This window comes from Symsagittifera roscoffensis, chromosome 5, assembly GCF_963678635.1.
Source record: "Symsagittifera roscoffensis chromosome 5, txSymRosc1.1, whole genome shotgun sequence".
Lineage (NCBI taxonomy): Eukaryota > Metazoa > Xenacoelomorpha > Acoela > Convolutidae > Symsagittifera > Symsagittifera roscoffensis.
The window spans coordinates 61,644,153-61,659,015 of NC_087066.1; the positions used below are offsets into that span (position 1 = coordinate 61,644,153).

Genomic DNA, 14,863 nt, shown 5'->3' on the forward strand with positions numbered 1-14,863 from the left:
TCACAGTTAATTTGATTTAGTTGTAGTTCGTTATTTCCTGTGTCATCAATACCTGGAGGGTCTGATGTTGTTTCTGGATTTGATTGTACTTGATTTATATTTCTTTGATGTTTAGGTGTACTACTTCTATGGCGATTATTAGAATTATTATAATGGTTATTATTCCTGTGTGGTGATTGGGAATAATTTCTATAACGATTATTATAACTTGAATGTCGATTTTGTGAATTATTTCGTGATCTGTTTTGGATCTGTTTTGGTAATTATTGTTTGGTCTGTTGTAGTTTGATCTATTATATGAGTTATTCCTTGATCGATTGTTCGGGTAATTCTGGTTTCGGTTGTTTGAATAACTTCTATTCCGATTATTGGAATAGTTTCTATTTCTATTGTATGATGAATTTCGTGATTGATTGTTTGGATAGTAATTATTTCTTGATTGGGAATTAGATCTAGAAACAAATAGTGTTGTATTTGAATTTGATCTGGAGTAGTTATTTCTACTATTTTGTCTATTGTAGTGATTTTGTGACGAATTTTGTGTATTTCTTCGTTCTGGCGATCTTCCTCTATAACTTGAGTTATATGGTGATTGATTTCTCGTGTAGTTGGTGTTGCTCGGTAGTGGTTTTCCTGAACTGTTGTTGCTGTATACATTTTTGTTTGGTAGATTTTGATCTTTCTTGTATTGATAGAATGATTTATTCGGTTCTTTATATTTTTGAGGTTTATTTTGATTGTCTTGCTGTTTTTGTCTACATTCAGAAATACTATGTCCGTATCGTCGGCAATAATTACACCATTTTTTGAAAGATGGCTTGCCTTTAAAGTTTGGGTGTTTTTCGTAAATATTGAGTATTTCAGTGATTTTTTCAACGAGGTCTGTATCTGATTCCTGTATATTGTTGATACTTGTGGTATTTGTTTCGATTCGGTTAACATATTGTAATTTCAGATTTTCTGTTTCTTCGAGTTTCATTGTGATTTCTGCTTGTTCTAGTTTGTCTACTAGTTTTCGAAAATCTAAATCGGGTTCTCGAATTGAGGAGGGATGGGATGCTCTCTTTTTTATTGCTATTTTCCTTAATTGAGGTGTTAAGGTCATCATTAAGATTTCTGTCATCTTTGTGTTTTTATAGTCATGTGTATTTATTGAATATGCTTTTCGAACTAGTGTTTCGATGCGTACTGCTAATTGCTTGATGGTTTCATTTGGTAATCTGCGAATTTCATTACATAAAACTCTTTGTTGTTGTTTGTTTCTTTCGGAGTCAAACATTTTTGAAAATTCTTGTGTAAACCTTTTCCAATTTGATTTTTTTTCTAGAGGCAATACTGAAAACCATTTTTGGGCTGCGCCGTCTAAAGTTGTTTGTATCAACGCTGTGCGTCGATGTATCCAGTTTTGATGTAGTGGCGTATTAATTGGTTCAGGTCCTATAATTAAAATCAAATTTGCTGTTACTGCATTTAAATAGTCTTCTACAGAATATTCAGGGTCTGTTCCTGTGAATACCATTAAAGGTTTATTTGATGTTATTGATGATCCACCCATAAGGTATGGATTCATTGTCATTTGTAATGATTCTGCTGCATTTGGCATTTGAGAAAAATTTGGAAGTTGATTTCTTGTTATTTCGTGTTGTTGAAGATAATATGGGAGTGGTATTTCATTTTGCATTTGTGTCGGTTGATACGAGTGTGTGATCATTGGGTTTTGTTGCTGAATTGGTTGACTATATTGTGTATTAATTGGGTTTTGTTGCTGAATTGGTTGTTGATTTTGTGTATCTATCGGTTGTGGAGAAAAAATTCTATGATTTGTATGTGGTTTCTGTACTCCTTGTCCACGATATTCTTGATTATATGGTGCAAATATATCTGGTTGTAAAAAATCATCATCTGAGGATAAGTAATCCACTTGATAAGATGTTTGTTTTTTATTTTTATTTTGTTGAAAAAATGGATAGTTTTCACTACGATCCTGTGAAGGATGTAAATCTGTTTGAAAATTTACTGAATTAGTTTGTGCTATTGGGTTATCCCAGTTTCGAGATCTTGTGTAATTATTAAAATTTTTTCGTGGGGGATAATTTGTTTTTGATGGATGTGTGTAATTATAATTATGTTCTGCAAAATTGTTTCTAGTGAACGTTTTACGTGTTTTTGACGGTATTGTCATGGGTCTGTATGTCTGATAATCCATGTGTGAATATTTTGGGGCAACCGAAGGTTTAACGGTTGATTGTAAGGTTACCTGTGTTTGTGAAGGGTTTGTATTTCTTGGTGTTGTTAAATTTGGACGTATCGGTGAAATGCTTTGTTGTGTAGTTGTTGTGTGTACGATTTCTTCATTTATGAAGTGTGATGGTGTCTGGATATCTTGTTGGGTGAGATTTCTAGTTCCATTGAGGTTTTCATTGTGTATGACTGTGGAGTTTAAACGAGTATTTTGCATATCAGGTAAAAATGTATTATAGTTTAATGGTGTTGCATCAATGGTTAATGGTATTACTCTTACATAATCTCTTACATAAGATATTGTACTTATCGCTTGACTTGCAATTGATTGTGGGATATTTATAAATGCATAATGAGACCATTCGGGGTCCCAAACATAGTCTGACTGTTCTGTGATGGCAGTATCATCGTTTGAGTTTTGAGGTCTAAAATTTTTTCTTGCTTGTGAAATTAAATCTAGATTATGTGTGAAATAATCTATTATAAACCATGCCAAAATTTTTTGTAAGTCATGTTTTGTATGTTGTGAAACATCATCTTTAGTGAAATTTTCCTTAGTTATATTTAGAAAACTAGAGAGTAGTGTGATTTCATGTCGTACTCTTATATGTTTAGATGTTTCTGTCGGTGAGACATTTGGGATTGGGATTTCGTTTTCTAATATCGATATATAACTATATATTATTGCAAAAACTTCATTGGTGAATATGGAGTTTGCTCTTTGTGAGTTATGATATTGTATGCTTTTTATATATTCTGAGAGTACTTTTGAGAATTCTAAATCAAGGTCGTCTGTTTGAATTACATATTTGCTGTGATTCTGGTTTGGTGAGCTGAATTCTATGGAGTAGATTCCGTATTGTTGTGTTAAGTTGCATATATCTTTCAAATAGTGATCGATAATTTGTCTTTTGATTTTTACATCTGGGAACTCTGTTTTACATGGACTGATTCCGGGCTCAAACAAATTTAAGAGTAAATTTTTGCAAAATATAGCTGTCCTCTATCAGTGGTTGCATCTACGATAAAGGGGAAGATATCATCATCATCTGGACTTTCTTCACCTGGGGTGTGTGTTGAGCTCATTTTTTCGTTTGATGACTGTTAATATGTAACTATCGATGTGAATAATTGGTTGATTCCAATTGTATAAGTGTACTGGTTTGTGTTTATATTGTTTTTTTATTCTTCTTTTTCCTCTTTTTGATGAATTTGAAGTTGTTTCTGAGTCGGAAAAATATAATTGATCGTGAATGGGGCAATTTTTATCTATAGATTCTGTTAATTTATAAAGTTCGTCTAAACTGCTGGTTTCTGATTCTGAAAATGCGTTTCGGTTTTTGGAAATTCTTTTTCGTGTTATTTGTCTTTGTTTGGTTATTATTTTTCTTTTTATTGTTTGTCGTTTTGTTCTGATATATCCAACTGTTTGTGTATGAGGTGTGATTACAAGATCGTATTTTTTGTTATGTATTTCACAATTGTGTAAAACGATTGTGTGTTTATTTCCTAGGTTTTTAAATGACATAAGGTTTAGGATGACGGATGCAAAAGGTTGTTAAATGATTTCTATTTTCTTAGACTGTTAGTCCTTACGATTTTTTGGTTAGCCTAACCTGGGTCTATTTGTTCAGGGTTGGGGAGAAAAGTATATCGATTCCGAAGAATGATTTTATACTTTCTCGTGGCTAGTATAAGCTAAGGTGTTAACTTACTTAATCTTACTTAAGGGTAGTGATTGTGTTCAGGGTTGGAGAATAGTAAATCGATCCACAAGGTTCAGGTATAATTAGAACGCGAGTAGTTCGTTAGATACTATTTTAATTTTACTAAGTCTAAGATTTATCCTGGGTCTGGTAAGAGGGGGGATCAAGTGAAGGATGAATAACCGAAATTCTTCACTGTTTATCCTAATTTGAATGATTAGTTTTGTTCAAAAATTTCTGTTAGTCCTGGGTTTTTAGAAAGGGTTGGATAGTGAATCGACGTTTGAGGTCGTTAGACACTAGCTAAGTGGGTGGGGGAGAACAAAATTGTTCTTTTTGATCCAAGGATAGGCCTTGATGATCAAGTTTTAAATTTAATTAAATAGAAAATGATTTAAGATCCAAGGATGAGCCTTGATGATCTGATTTTAAATTTAAGTGAATTTAAGTTTAAAATGATTTAAATTTGTGTAGAGAAAAGATTTAGTGTTTTTATGATATTAGTGAGCTTATGAATGCTGTTATGTTTTAGGTGATGAAGCTGGAACAACAGGATGATTTATGATTACTAACCATTTATTGTCATGTTACTAATTTTTATTTTGATTTTTCAATAAATATTTTTCAAACATGTTTTGTATATTACTGCAGAAATTAGGAAAACGATCTGAGATCTTTTTATCAATCGTTATTGTATATTAATAATTTTGTTTAGCGCCTGAAATGATTTTGAAGATTGACTTCAAGATTTTATGTTTGCAAATGAAAATCTAAATTCATTGCTAGTAGTATTCTAAATACAAAAGTTTGTGTTGGCTTTTGCCGAACTATCATATAACTATATGGTAAGTTTCTACTTTGTCGTATGTCGTCTCTGGTTTGAGGTCTTCTTGCAATTCCGGGTAGTTGTCTTATCGTTCGGAATATTGGCTTTGATCTATTGAGTCGTAGAGACATTTCGATTAAATTATCGTCGTGTAACATTTTTTTAAAAAAAGTTTTGTCTAAATTCTAATCTATTTTTGGTTAATTCTAAGCTATTAAGGTCTTGTTCGAGACTTATGGTCGCACCAGATGAGTTATGACCGAAGTGTATAACTCATAGAGTAATTTCGGATAGGGTACACCGTCTGCTCGTCACGCTATCTTATTTTCGGCCGGATAGATTCGTGCAACTTCTTAGTCTAATACCGATCCTAATCTTACTCTTATACTATCTAGTCTCAGGTTGTTTAACTAGTCTCTGCTAGGCTCAATAGATCTAGGGTATACTGGTTTATTGCGGCTGCTGAAGTCTTCTTGGAGAGTCAACTAATTTCTAAGTTAAATTCAAATCTCTCTGGTGCTGAAATTACAAGTAATTTCAGCACTTACAAATAAGTGGGTTGTTAGTTAGATGGATCATGATTGGTTAATATTAAATACTTTACAGTGGTAAAATATCTAATTTATCCAATCATAAAATGTAGTTTAGATCAGGTTCCAATACGACAAAAAGTACAAAACCGAACCCTAATTGGCCAGAATGACTGTAGTGATTTTTTTGAAAAGGATTATATTCGCGATTAATCAACATAAGTTCGAGAGAACACACTGTGTTCACGCACAATCGATCAATCCAATAAGTCGCAGAAGCGCCAAAGCCTAATCCTGAAGTAAAACTTCATTGACAGATCATCGCCCTGATACAAACGCCCATTTTTTAAAATGAAAATATGCAGTTATAGTTTGTGACTTTCGAGAGGATGCTGAAAAAAATGAAGAAATTATAGGATAGAGGCGGAAAAATTATAGCAACAAACTTAAATAGTAGTGATGCTAGTCTGGAATGTGTACCAGACTCAGTATAGTGTATAAACTGGCTACCTGAACCAGGCTGCCATTTTATCCGAGAAAAAACATTGCAATGTAATTTGTTTAATTTAAACTTTCAGTTGGATAATCTTTTACTGGGAATAAAAATTCGTGTACAATTTTCGTTGAACGAATCACTGCAGTCACTGTAATGTCAATAATCTTAGATTATCGACATAGCAGTGACTGCACTAATTCGTTCAACGAAAAACGTACACCAATTTTTATACCCAGTAAAAGATTAGCCAACTGAAAGTCTAAATTAAACAAAATAGCGTGCATTGATGTTCCGACTTCCGATATTTTCTTCAGACAAACTTCGACTTCTCAACTAGCCATTTTTTTTAAATATCATTCGAGAAGTATTGTCTTGAGCTTAAACTTGCAAAACAAAACATTTCACCTGTGATCATTTTTCGTAAAAGTTATGGGGGTTTAAAGATTGCCATTCTGGCCAATTTGGGACAATTAACGCGCGATATATTTTGCGCTATTAACGCGTAAGCGGAGGGTTATTTCGTCTTAGAAATCGTTCCAAATTGGTTAAAAGAAGCTTATTTGCCATAATTGATTTGTTACAAGGAGCGAAATCTATCCTTTTGTACTTTTTATGGCGTGTGGAGGGATGAGTCTAACAAAAAAGTTCAAATTTTAGAATTTTTTTTTCATTTTGCTTAATTACATTTTTTTAAAATATTTTTACTGCTCAATAAACCTTAAAAGGCAGTCGGAACATTCAAGACTTCGCCCTGATACGAGCAGTCTTGTTGGATGAGAATGGCATAGCCAAGGCTGGAGAATTTGAGTAGTAAGCAGGCAATTGATGCGATTCATTTATGTTAGTTTTCTTTCAGGATAACCTAATTGTGGTTAGTTATTGTTCCGAGTACTCTCAAAGAGACGGAATATTTGTGCTCGGTTTTTTTTTCTTCAGATAAATTTCGACTTTTTAACTTGCCTTTTATGACGGCATTTTTAAAATATCCTTCAAAAGGTATTGTTGTCCTGAGCTTAAATTTGAAAAGATATTTTACCTGTGAACCTTTTTCGTAAAATTCTGAGGGTTTCAAGATTGGCATTTTGGCCAATTTGGAACAAATAACGCGCGATATATTTTTGCGCTATTAACGCGTAAGCGGAGATTTAATCCGTCTTAGAAATCGTACCAAATTGGTTGAAGGAAGCTTATTTGTCAGAAGTGATTTGTTACTAGGAACGAAATTTGTCTTTTTGTTTTTTATATGGCGTGTGGGGGGATGATTTTTTAGAAAAAATGTCAAATTTATTTACAACATTTTTTTTCAATTTATTCTCCTTTTTTTACATTTAATTTTTTAATGTTATTACTGCTTCATAGACCTTAAAAGGCAGTCGGAATATTCAGGGCTTCGCCCTGATACGAGCAGTCTTGTTGCAGTTTGGAGTTATTTCAGTTTGCCCTGAAGCTATTTTATGAAGTTTTTACATAAGCCTTTGAAATGATGAAAAGTATTCAGTAACCAGTTCAACTTGAAACCGTTTTTATACATGAATAGTAAAACGTTCGACACGAATTAGTTGAGATACTGGAAATACAGTGCTGATTTGAATTATCCGAAAAAAAAACGAATAAAATTTGAAATTTTTAATGCATTTTTCTCAATTGGATTGTTTTTTGACAAAAGATAATGAAGACCAATCCTGCTTAAAATTTCAGCAGCTTTTTGACATGGTGCTTTTGTTTTGCAAATTTTGGGCCCCAAAAATTGACCCCAAAAACAATCATTTTTGGCTTTTTTAGTCAATCAAAAATTATTCCAAACCTATTTAATTATTTCCTGATACAATTAATTAACTGCAAGCTTCTTATGTAGCCTAACAAATTTTTAAAAGGTGCTATCTCCAAATGTGGGCGCAAAAGTGTTCAAAAAATGTTTTTATTAAAAATGTTGTTGTTTTATAAATATAAATAAAAATGACGTTTTTTGGCTATCAGACGAAAATCAACATGCTTACAGAAAGCTGAGTAAATTAAAACATTTTAAATTTTTTTAAGCTACATAAGAAGCTTGCAGTGATATAGTTTTGTCAGTAAATCAGCAATTATGTTTGGAGCAACTTTTGATTGAGTCCTTAGGACGCCAAACTGTTCGCTGCATGGTGTCTGTACGGGCCTTGATTCAAGAGACAAGTCTTTAAACTTGTTAAAATCTTGTCCGAACGATCAAAGAAAATGAATGAACAAAAGAAGAACAAAGGGAGATTCCTTAATGAGAAATGCGCTTACATTTCCCAAAAACACAGTTTGGCCTCATAATGGTAGAAAACGCCAAAAATGATCGTTTTTTGGGGTAAGTTTTTAGGCAAGTGGCAACATTTTAATTTTGTTGAAAACTGCAGTTTATATTTATTTCACAAATAAACTGGGGGCATCAAAATTATTTAGATAATTGAAAAGTTAATAAAAAACTCATGTTTTAAATTTCAAGTTTGGTCTGATAGAAAAACCTACCAAAATTTTAAAACTTTGTTACTTTTCTGGAATTAAGCGTGAAAAGTTGTTTGGGGAAGTATTTATTTTTTCGACCAGTAAAATGTTTCTCGAATTTCTCAAAAAAATGTTTTTCTGAATTCTGTTTCATGAGCTGGAAAATGTGTGCTTTGTTGTGGAACAGTTTTGTGCGCTTTTTAAATTTATAATCGGCATCTGATCTTGCTACAATGGAGATGCTTTTACATCTTAAGGTATAACTGAAAAACTAAAGACTAATTTAGCAAAACTAAAATCATGTTTTCAATTCAGTTAAGAAATTCGGGAAGAATTTTCAAAAAAGTTCACGCAGAGGATGAGACATGGGCAGTGCGGGAGACCGAGGAAGAAATTCTGGAGCGAATCAGAGACAAAATTCCAAAGTACAGTCCGCCCGAACTACTCGGAAGCATTGAAGTGTCAGCTTCCATCGCACAAATTGTGGATTTGGACGAAAAGCGAGGGTCGTGGTCGGCTAAACTTGAAATAGTGTCCGTTTATTACACACGTTCGTTTTTGTGGAGAGTCGACAGAAACAACAGCCGAATTAGAAGCAAAATTCCGACATGTCTGGTAATACCGAAAGACTATGTTTGGGCCCCCGCATTGAGTGAGTTGTTTTTACCATTTAACGAAAATTTGAATGCTTGGACTACAATTTCCGGCGATTGAGCCAATCTGTTTCAAAGGTAGAATTTTAAAAATAAATTATTAGGGTTTTTTTGAAGAGACAAAAACCAAGGGCAGTAGCGAACTTAGGGTGGACGCCGTCCCTTCAGGGTTCGACCCCCTGCCCAACCAAAGGGTCCCTAAACTGGTACTATCTGAAGACATCAATAGTGTCAATACTAATTTTGACGCGGAATCCTTCCAAAAATGCAAAAAAAAACTTTTCATTTGGCCTGTTATTTCTGCCATACATACATACTCAGAAAAAAAACACGCCCTGTACTCACGGACAAACGCACTCACGCATAGAACGACGCACATATAAGCACAAACAATCATGCTCTCACCAAAAGACACACAAATACACGCATACGCACAGAAAAAACACACTCACACACATTGCTAAAAAAACATACAGACGCGCACACACACGCACACCACACAAACAAACCAAGACACTTAAACATACAGACAGATACATACAAGCAGACGCACATACAGACACACACGCAGACAGGCACAAAAACACAACTTCTAACTCCCAAAACCACTTACGCTCCAGAGAGATAAGGTTCTGCGGTACTTTAAGTCCGTCTTTTTCAACAGCAGTAATTTTTATGGAATTATTTCGATATGTTACGCAGCATTGCCGTGTTCAATTAATTACCCGTATTGGAGCTCCATGAATAAAAATTGGTTATAATTGTTTCGACTTTCGTAGCGAAAGTAACGGAATATTTGTGCTCGGGTGGGTTTTTTTTTCTTCAGACAAGTTTAGACTTTTTAAGTAGCCATTTTTGACGAAGTTTTTTTATGTCATTCGAAAGCTATTGTTGTCCTGAGCTTAAATTTGAAAAGATATTTCACCTGTGACGATTTTTCATAAAGTTATGGGGGTTTAAAGATTGCCAGTTTGGCCAATTTGGAACAATTAACGCGCGATATATTTCGCGCTATTAACGCGTCAGCGAAGATTTAATCCGTCTTAGAAATCGTTCCAAATTGGTTGAAAGAAGCTTATTTTCCATAATTTATTTGTTATTAAAAGCGAAATTTATCACTTTGTACTTTATATGGCGTGTGAGGGGATGATTTTTTACAAAAAATCTCAATTTAAAAAAATCATTTTTTTACATTTAGTTTTCATGTTGTTACTGTTCCATAGACATTAAAATGCAGTCGGAATATTCATATTAAATATATTCAATATTTAGTCTTGTTGTGTTTCCTTGTCATTGTTCACAAAAGTGAAAATAAATCGATTATAATCAATTAAAATTGAATATTACTAGTTTTCGAGGCAACAAAATCCTTTTTTCATTCATTATAATCATTTTTTTTCTTTTTTGTGGACGCTGACATTGAAAATATTTTAGAATCAATTTTTTTCCACATTATTGAGACGCGATATTCAACACACATAAAGGTTTTTCTACATTTTGAACTAAAGTTGGTTACGTTGGTTACTTGTTGTTCAATTTAATTTTTTTCTGCCTAACTTATTTATGTTACACAAAAACTGAATTTCGTTCCTTTCAACTATTTTTTTTTTAATTAATAGAAACTTGGGGGGGGGGGGGGTAGTAAAGTTGGAGGTGGACTAATCCCCCTTCCATTAGCATTAGAATCTTTTTGCAAATTGAGTTTAGGTTTAGAATTGGATTAGGCCGTACACTCGTTTTGAAAAGTTTCCACATAACTCTTGGTAAATGCAGAATTTCTTGCAAAATTTTGCACTACGCGCAAAACAAAAATAAAGTGGAAAAAAATTCATTTTAATGTGATTTCGTACTTATTATAAAATCCATTATAATGGATTACAAATGAATTATAATGCATTATGTTTTGGCGAGAAAAAATGGATTTAAATCCATTTTCAGTCTAATTTTGTTGTCTGGACGTAACATGGGAATCGATTATATTTACAACATTTTAGACCACGAATATCCATTATAATCGATTTGTTTTCACTTTTCTTAAATGCGGGTATTTATAATGATTTTGATGTTTCAGCTATTGAAAATGTACTTGACCCGCAATTCAACCTGATGAGTCAAAAGCAACTGGTTTGTAACGACGGATTAGTTTCATCGCATTACTCATACTTCAAGCCCAAAATGTCGTGTGATTTCGATGTATCAAAATTTCCGTTCGACGAACAATGTTGTAACATCACAATAGAGCAGAAGCCAAGGCTCATCTGGAACTATTTATTTGGAATTTGGCTGAAAGGTCAGATATTAATCTAGCAAAATTCAATTTTTTTCTACTAAAGAACCTTACGATTTACTGCAATCACAATTCAAACTTAAAGTTCGATTGTTTTTACTAATGGACAATGTTTGCATGTGTTCGAAAGAACAACAATTTTTATCTTTATGTTACAGTTATAGGCCTCTGCTTTTTCTATTGTTAAAAAATATCCTTCGCTTTCATTTAAAAAACAGAGCCAAGCGGCTCGTATTAGTCTAAGATTTCGATATCATCGTTTGTCTTGAAGTTTGATTGTATCTAAAACAAATTTTTGCTAGGACAGTACAATTTTTTGAATGGAACAAAGAATTCTGTCGAAACATTAAACATTAGATCGTGAAATCTGCTTTAAGAACACTGTGCTTTTCTAATATTTAGAGCAAAAATATGTCTTACTCAAATGATGGCTGAAAAAAAGTTATTCAAACAAGGATAGCTTGTTACTGTGCAAGTAGCACAGAATGTTCCGACCATAGTCATAGTTTTTAGAGTTTTATCAACTTTTTTTTTTGCATTTTTCACGTTTTTGTTTCCAAAAAGGCGCTAAAATACTCAAAAAACACTAAATAACACACCTAAGTTTTTACCTCTCAAAGTTAGCAAATGTTAGCCTTTTAGGCTATTTAAAAACTATTGGAAACCTGCTCGCTCTGTCAAAATTAGACAAAAATCACGACTGCAAGGGCTTTCGCTTAATATTGCGTAAGTTTTTTTTAATAAATACGAGGTCAAACTGTGCCATAATACGAGGTCAAATACAAATCACGACTGCAAGGGCTATCGCTTGATATTGCGTAAGTTTTTTGTAAATACGAGGTCAACTCTGCCATAATACGAGGTCAAATTTTAAAAAATACGAGGTCAAATATCGCAAAATCAGCAAATGATTAAAAATTTAGGCGGAACAGTAGTTGTGCTGCGAAATCTTTGATAGATAAATGTTGAAAAGCTGTGGCAGATTTCGCAGTTGCAAGTGGTTTCCTCAAATGAAAGCTAGCTCCACAAACTGTACGTATAATCTGCAGTTTTAATTACTGATTTTGTTTATTAGACCGATGTAAACTAGAAAACCAGGGGCGGATTTACGGGGGGGGGGGCTAATTTAGAACGCTTACAAATGTGGATTATGCTCCGACGTAATCCATTGCACCCAGGAATAGTTTTGTCAATGGTTTCCTTAAGTTGTTCTGGATTCCGCAATTTTGGCCTTTTCGGGACAATTTAGAGAGATAAAATGTTTCAGTCATTTGACTGTGAGTTCCACAACAGAAAAAAAAATTGTTGAAAAACAGCCGTCCGCGATAAAACTGTTTTCAGACTGCTCCCGATTTAACTAACAAATTACAAACTAAACAGTTTGACTTCGTAATAACAAAGAGATTTTGTTGAATTTCGAAAATGATAAATTAATGTTTTCAGCTCTAGGTAAAGGCAACACTGGCACAATTGACTTTATCGAAAACGAGCAATGGGAGCTTTTAAGCACCAAAATGATGCCAATTCGAGACAATGAGGGGATATTAATTCAAGTTCAGTTGCGAAGGCGATCCCTTCACTACGCTCTGATCTTCGTTCTACCAACAGTTGCCTTATACTTGATGTCTGGACTGTCTTTCTTGTTACCTTCCGATGCATGTGAAAAGATCTCCTTTGCAGTAACTATTTTACTGGCACAAGTTGTGGCCTTTTCCGCCTTGGGTGAAATTTTGCCAGCTAGTTCAATGAAGCCACCGGTTTTGCTGTTCTTCTTAACAGGAGTTCTGTGGCACATGGGCTTACTTTGTCTGGTGGCTGTCTTCGGTTAGTAGTTTCACTCATTAGTTAATTTTCACTGTCTGGAAAAATATGCTATCTCCTTGCAACCTTGCCTCATTTTGAGATGTTGCACAATTGCGCACTTGTATTTGGACCTTCAGCTACTTATTTGTTTTTGCGCAATTAGGGCTGGGGTTGTTTGTTGCTCGCAAAAACTGAGGGGATTTATTTTTTCGGCGAATTACGGTGTAAGGATTGCTGACGACATTAATGATAGAACGAAGGGCGATCAGCGAACTCTACCCATCAGCGAGCATACATTTTTCGGTTGCGCAAAGTCGTGACTGAGCGCTTTGCGTTGTGTAAAGCCACCCCAATATTTCTTTTCCGCAAAAATTTGCGCCGAAATTCTCAATTGTGCGCTTTTTTTTGGTTCGCGCAAAGTCGCGGCGAGGGGCTCGGTCGCACTACGTCGCGACTTGTATTTTTTTGTCGCGACTTGTATTCCTACAAAGCTACCTACACAGACTAGATGAATCAACCCCAGAAACATGCCCACATCCACGCTTCCAGGAGCACTTGTACGCTGGTTAGCCACGTACCTGCACGGTAGACAGGCCCGCACACTGTTCAGAGACACGCTGTCAAGCAGTCGTATTGTCAGATTTGGAGTTCCACAAGGATCGGTTGTGGCTCCTACGCTGTTCAATTTCTACGTGGCAGATGCTCCAATGCCTCCACCGACAATTTTCTTAGTATCCTATGCTGACGACTTCACAGTTTTCGCCCTTGGGACCGACATAGAGACACTAAGCAAAGACATCAACAGCTACCTGACGACGCTCTGCAATTTTCTAGACTCTAGAGATTTGGAGGTTTCAACACCGAAATGTTCCGTCACGCTCTTCACGCCCAGCACCAAAGAACACAAAATCACACCAAACGTGAAGATCAACGGGAAAGCCCTCATTCTAGCGAAAACACCAAAAATACTAGGCGTCACCTTCGATACAGCCCTGACATTCGGCCCGCACTGCAAACTAGCCGCAGCAAGAGGAAGGAGCAGAGTGAATATCTTGAAAGCGCTGGCAGGAACTACCTGGGGACAGAGCAAGGAAACCCTCATAGTAGCCTACCAAGCCTTCATCAGGCCCGTCTTAGAGTACGCATCACCAGTCTGGACTCCGATCGCTGCACAGACCCACGTAGAAACGCTGCAGAAAGTCCAAAACTCAGCCCTAAGAGTGGCCACAGGATGCACCACGATGACCGCTATCCAGCACCTGCACGACGAGACGAAAATTCTACCTGTCAGGCGGCATATCCGTATGAAAGCAGTCCAGCACCAGCTAGCCCATCATCTCGAAGGACACCCTGGCAACAGGCTGCTAGACCGACCGGAACCGCCCAGAAACATGAAGGAAACGCTCTTCAGCAGGTACGAGAGGTACATCACTGCACTCCTCGAAACATCCGATTCAGAAGAAGACGACGACACGCACGTTACCGAAGAGGACTACAGAGGGCTCCTCAAAAAAGTGCACACAAATGAGGTCAAAGACGCCCTAGACAACCGGGACAACAACAAAGTGCTCGACGAACCAGCCCCCAAACTGAGCAAGGATGAATTACGACTGCCGAGATGTACTAGACGGACCCTTGCCCAGTTACGGAGCGGTTACTCCCCATTCCTACAAAGCTACCTACACAGACTAGATGAATCAACCCCAGAAACATGCCCACAGTGCAACTCAGAAACCCACACAACGGGTCACCTATTCAGGTGCAGCGCAAACCCGACTACAATCACCCCCCACGCACTCTGGGAAAACCCGATCGAAGCAGCTGCTTTCCTGCAACTCGATACAGAAGAAGC

The 14,863-nt window shown here is 35.6% G+C and overlaps 1 protein-coding gene across 8 annotated transcripts in view; it reads left to right on the forward strand.

Annotated features, from left to right (window-relative positions):
- Nucleotides 1-14,863, forward strand: part of LOC134845600 (neuronal acetylcholine receptor subunit beta-3-like) — an 83,443-nt gene that overhangs the window by 66,878 nt on the left and 1,702 nt on the right. For all 8 annotated transcript variants that reach the window (XM_063862573.1, XM_063862571.1, XM_063862575.1 and 5 more), the window contains 3 exons: nucleotides 8,584-8,920; nucleotides 10,993-11,211; nucleotides 12,652-13,032. In XM_063862573.1, coding sequence (XP_063718643.1) covers nucleotides 8,584-8,920; nucleotides 10,993-11,211; nucleotides 12,652-13,032 — 937 coding nt within the window. The remainder of the gene's footprint in view (nucleotides 1-8,583; nucleotides 8,921-10,992; nucleotides 11,212-12,651; nucleotides 13,033-14,863) is intronic.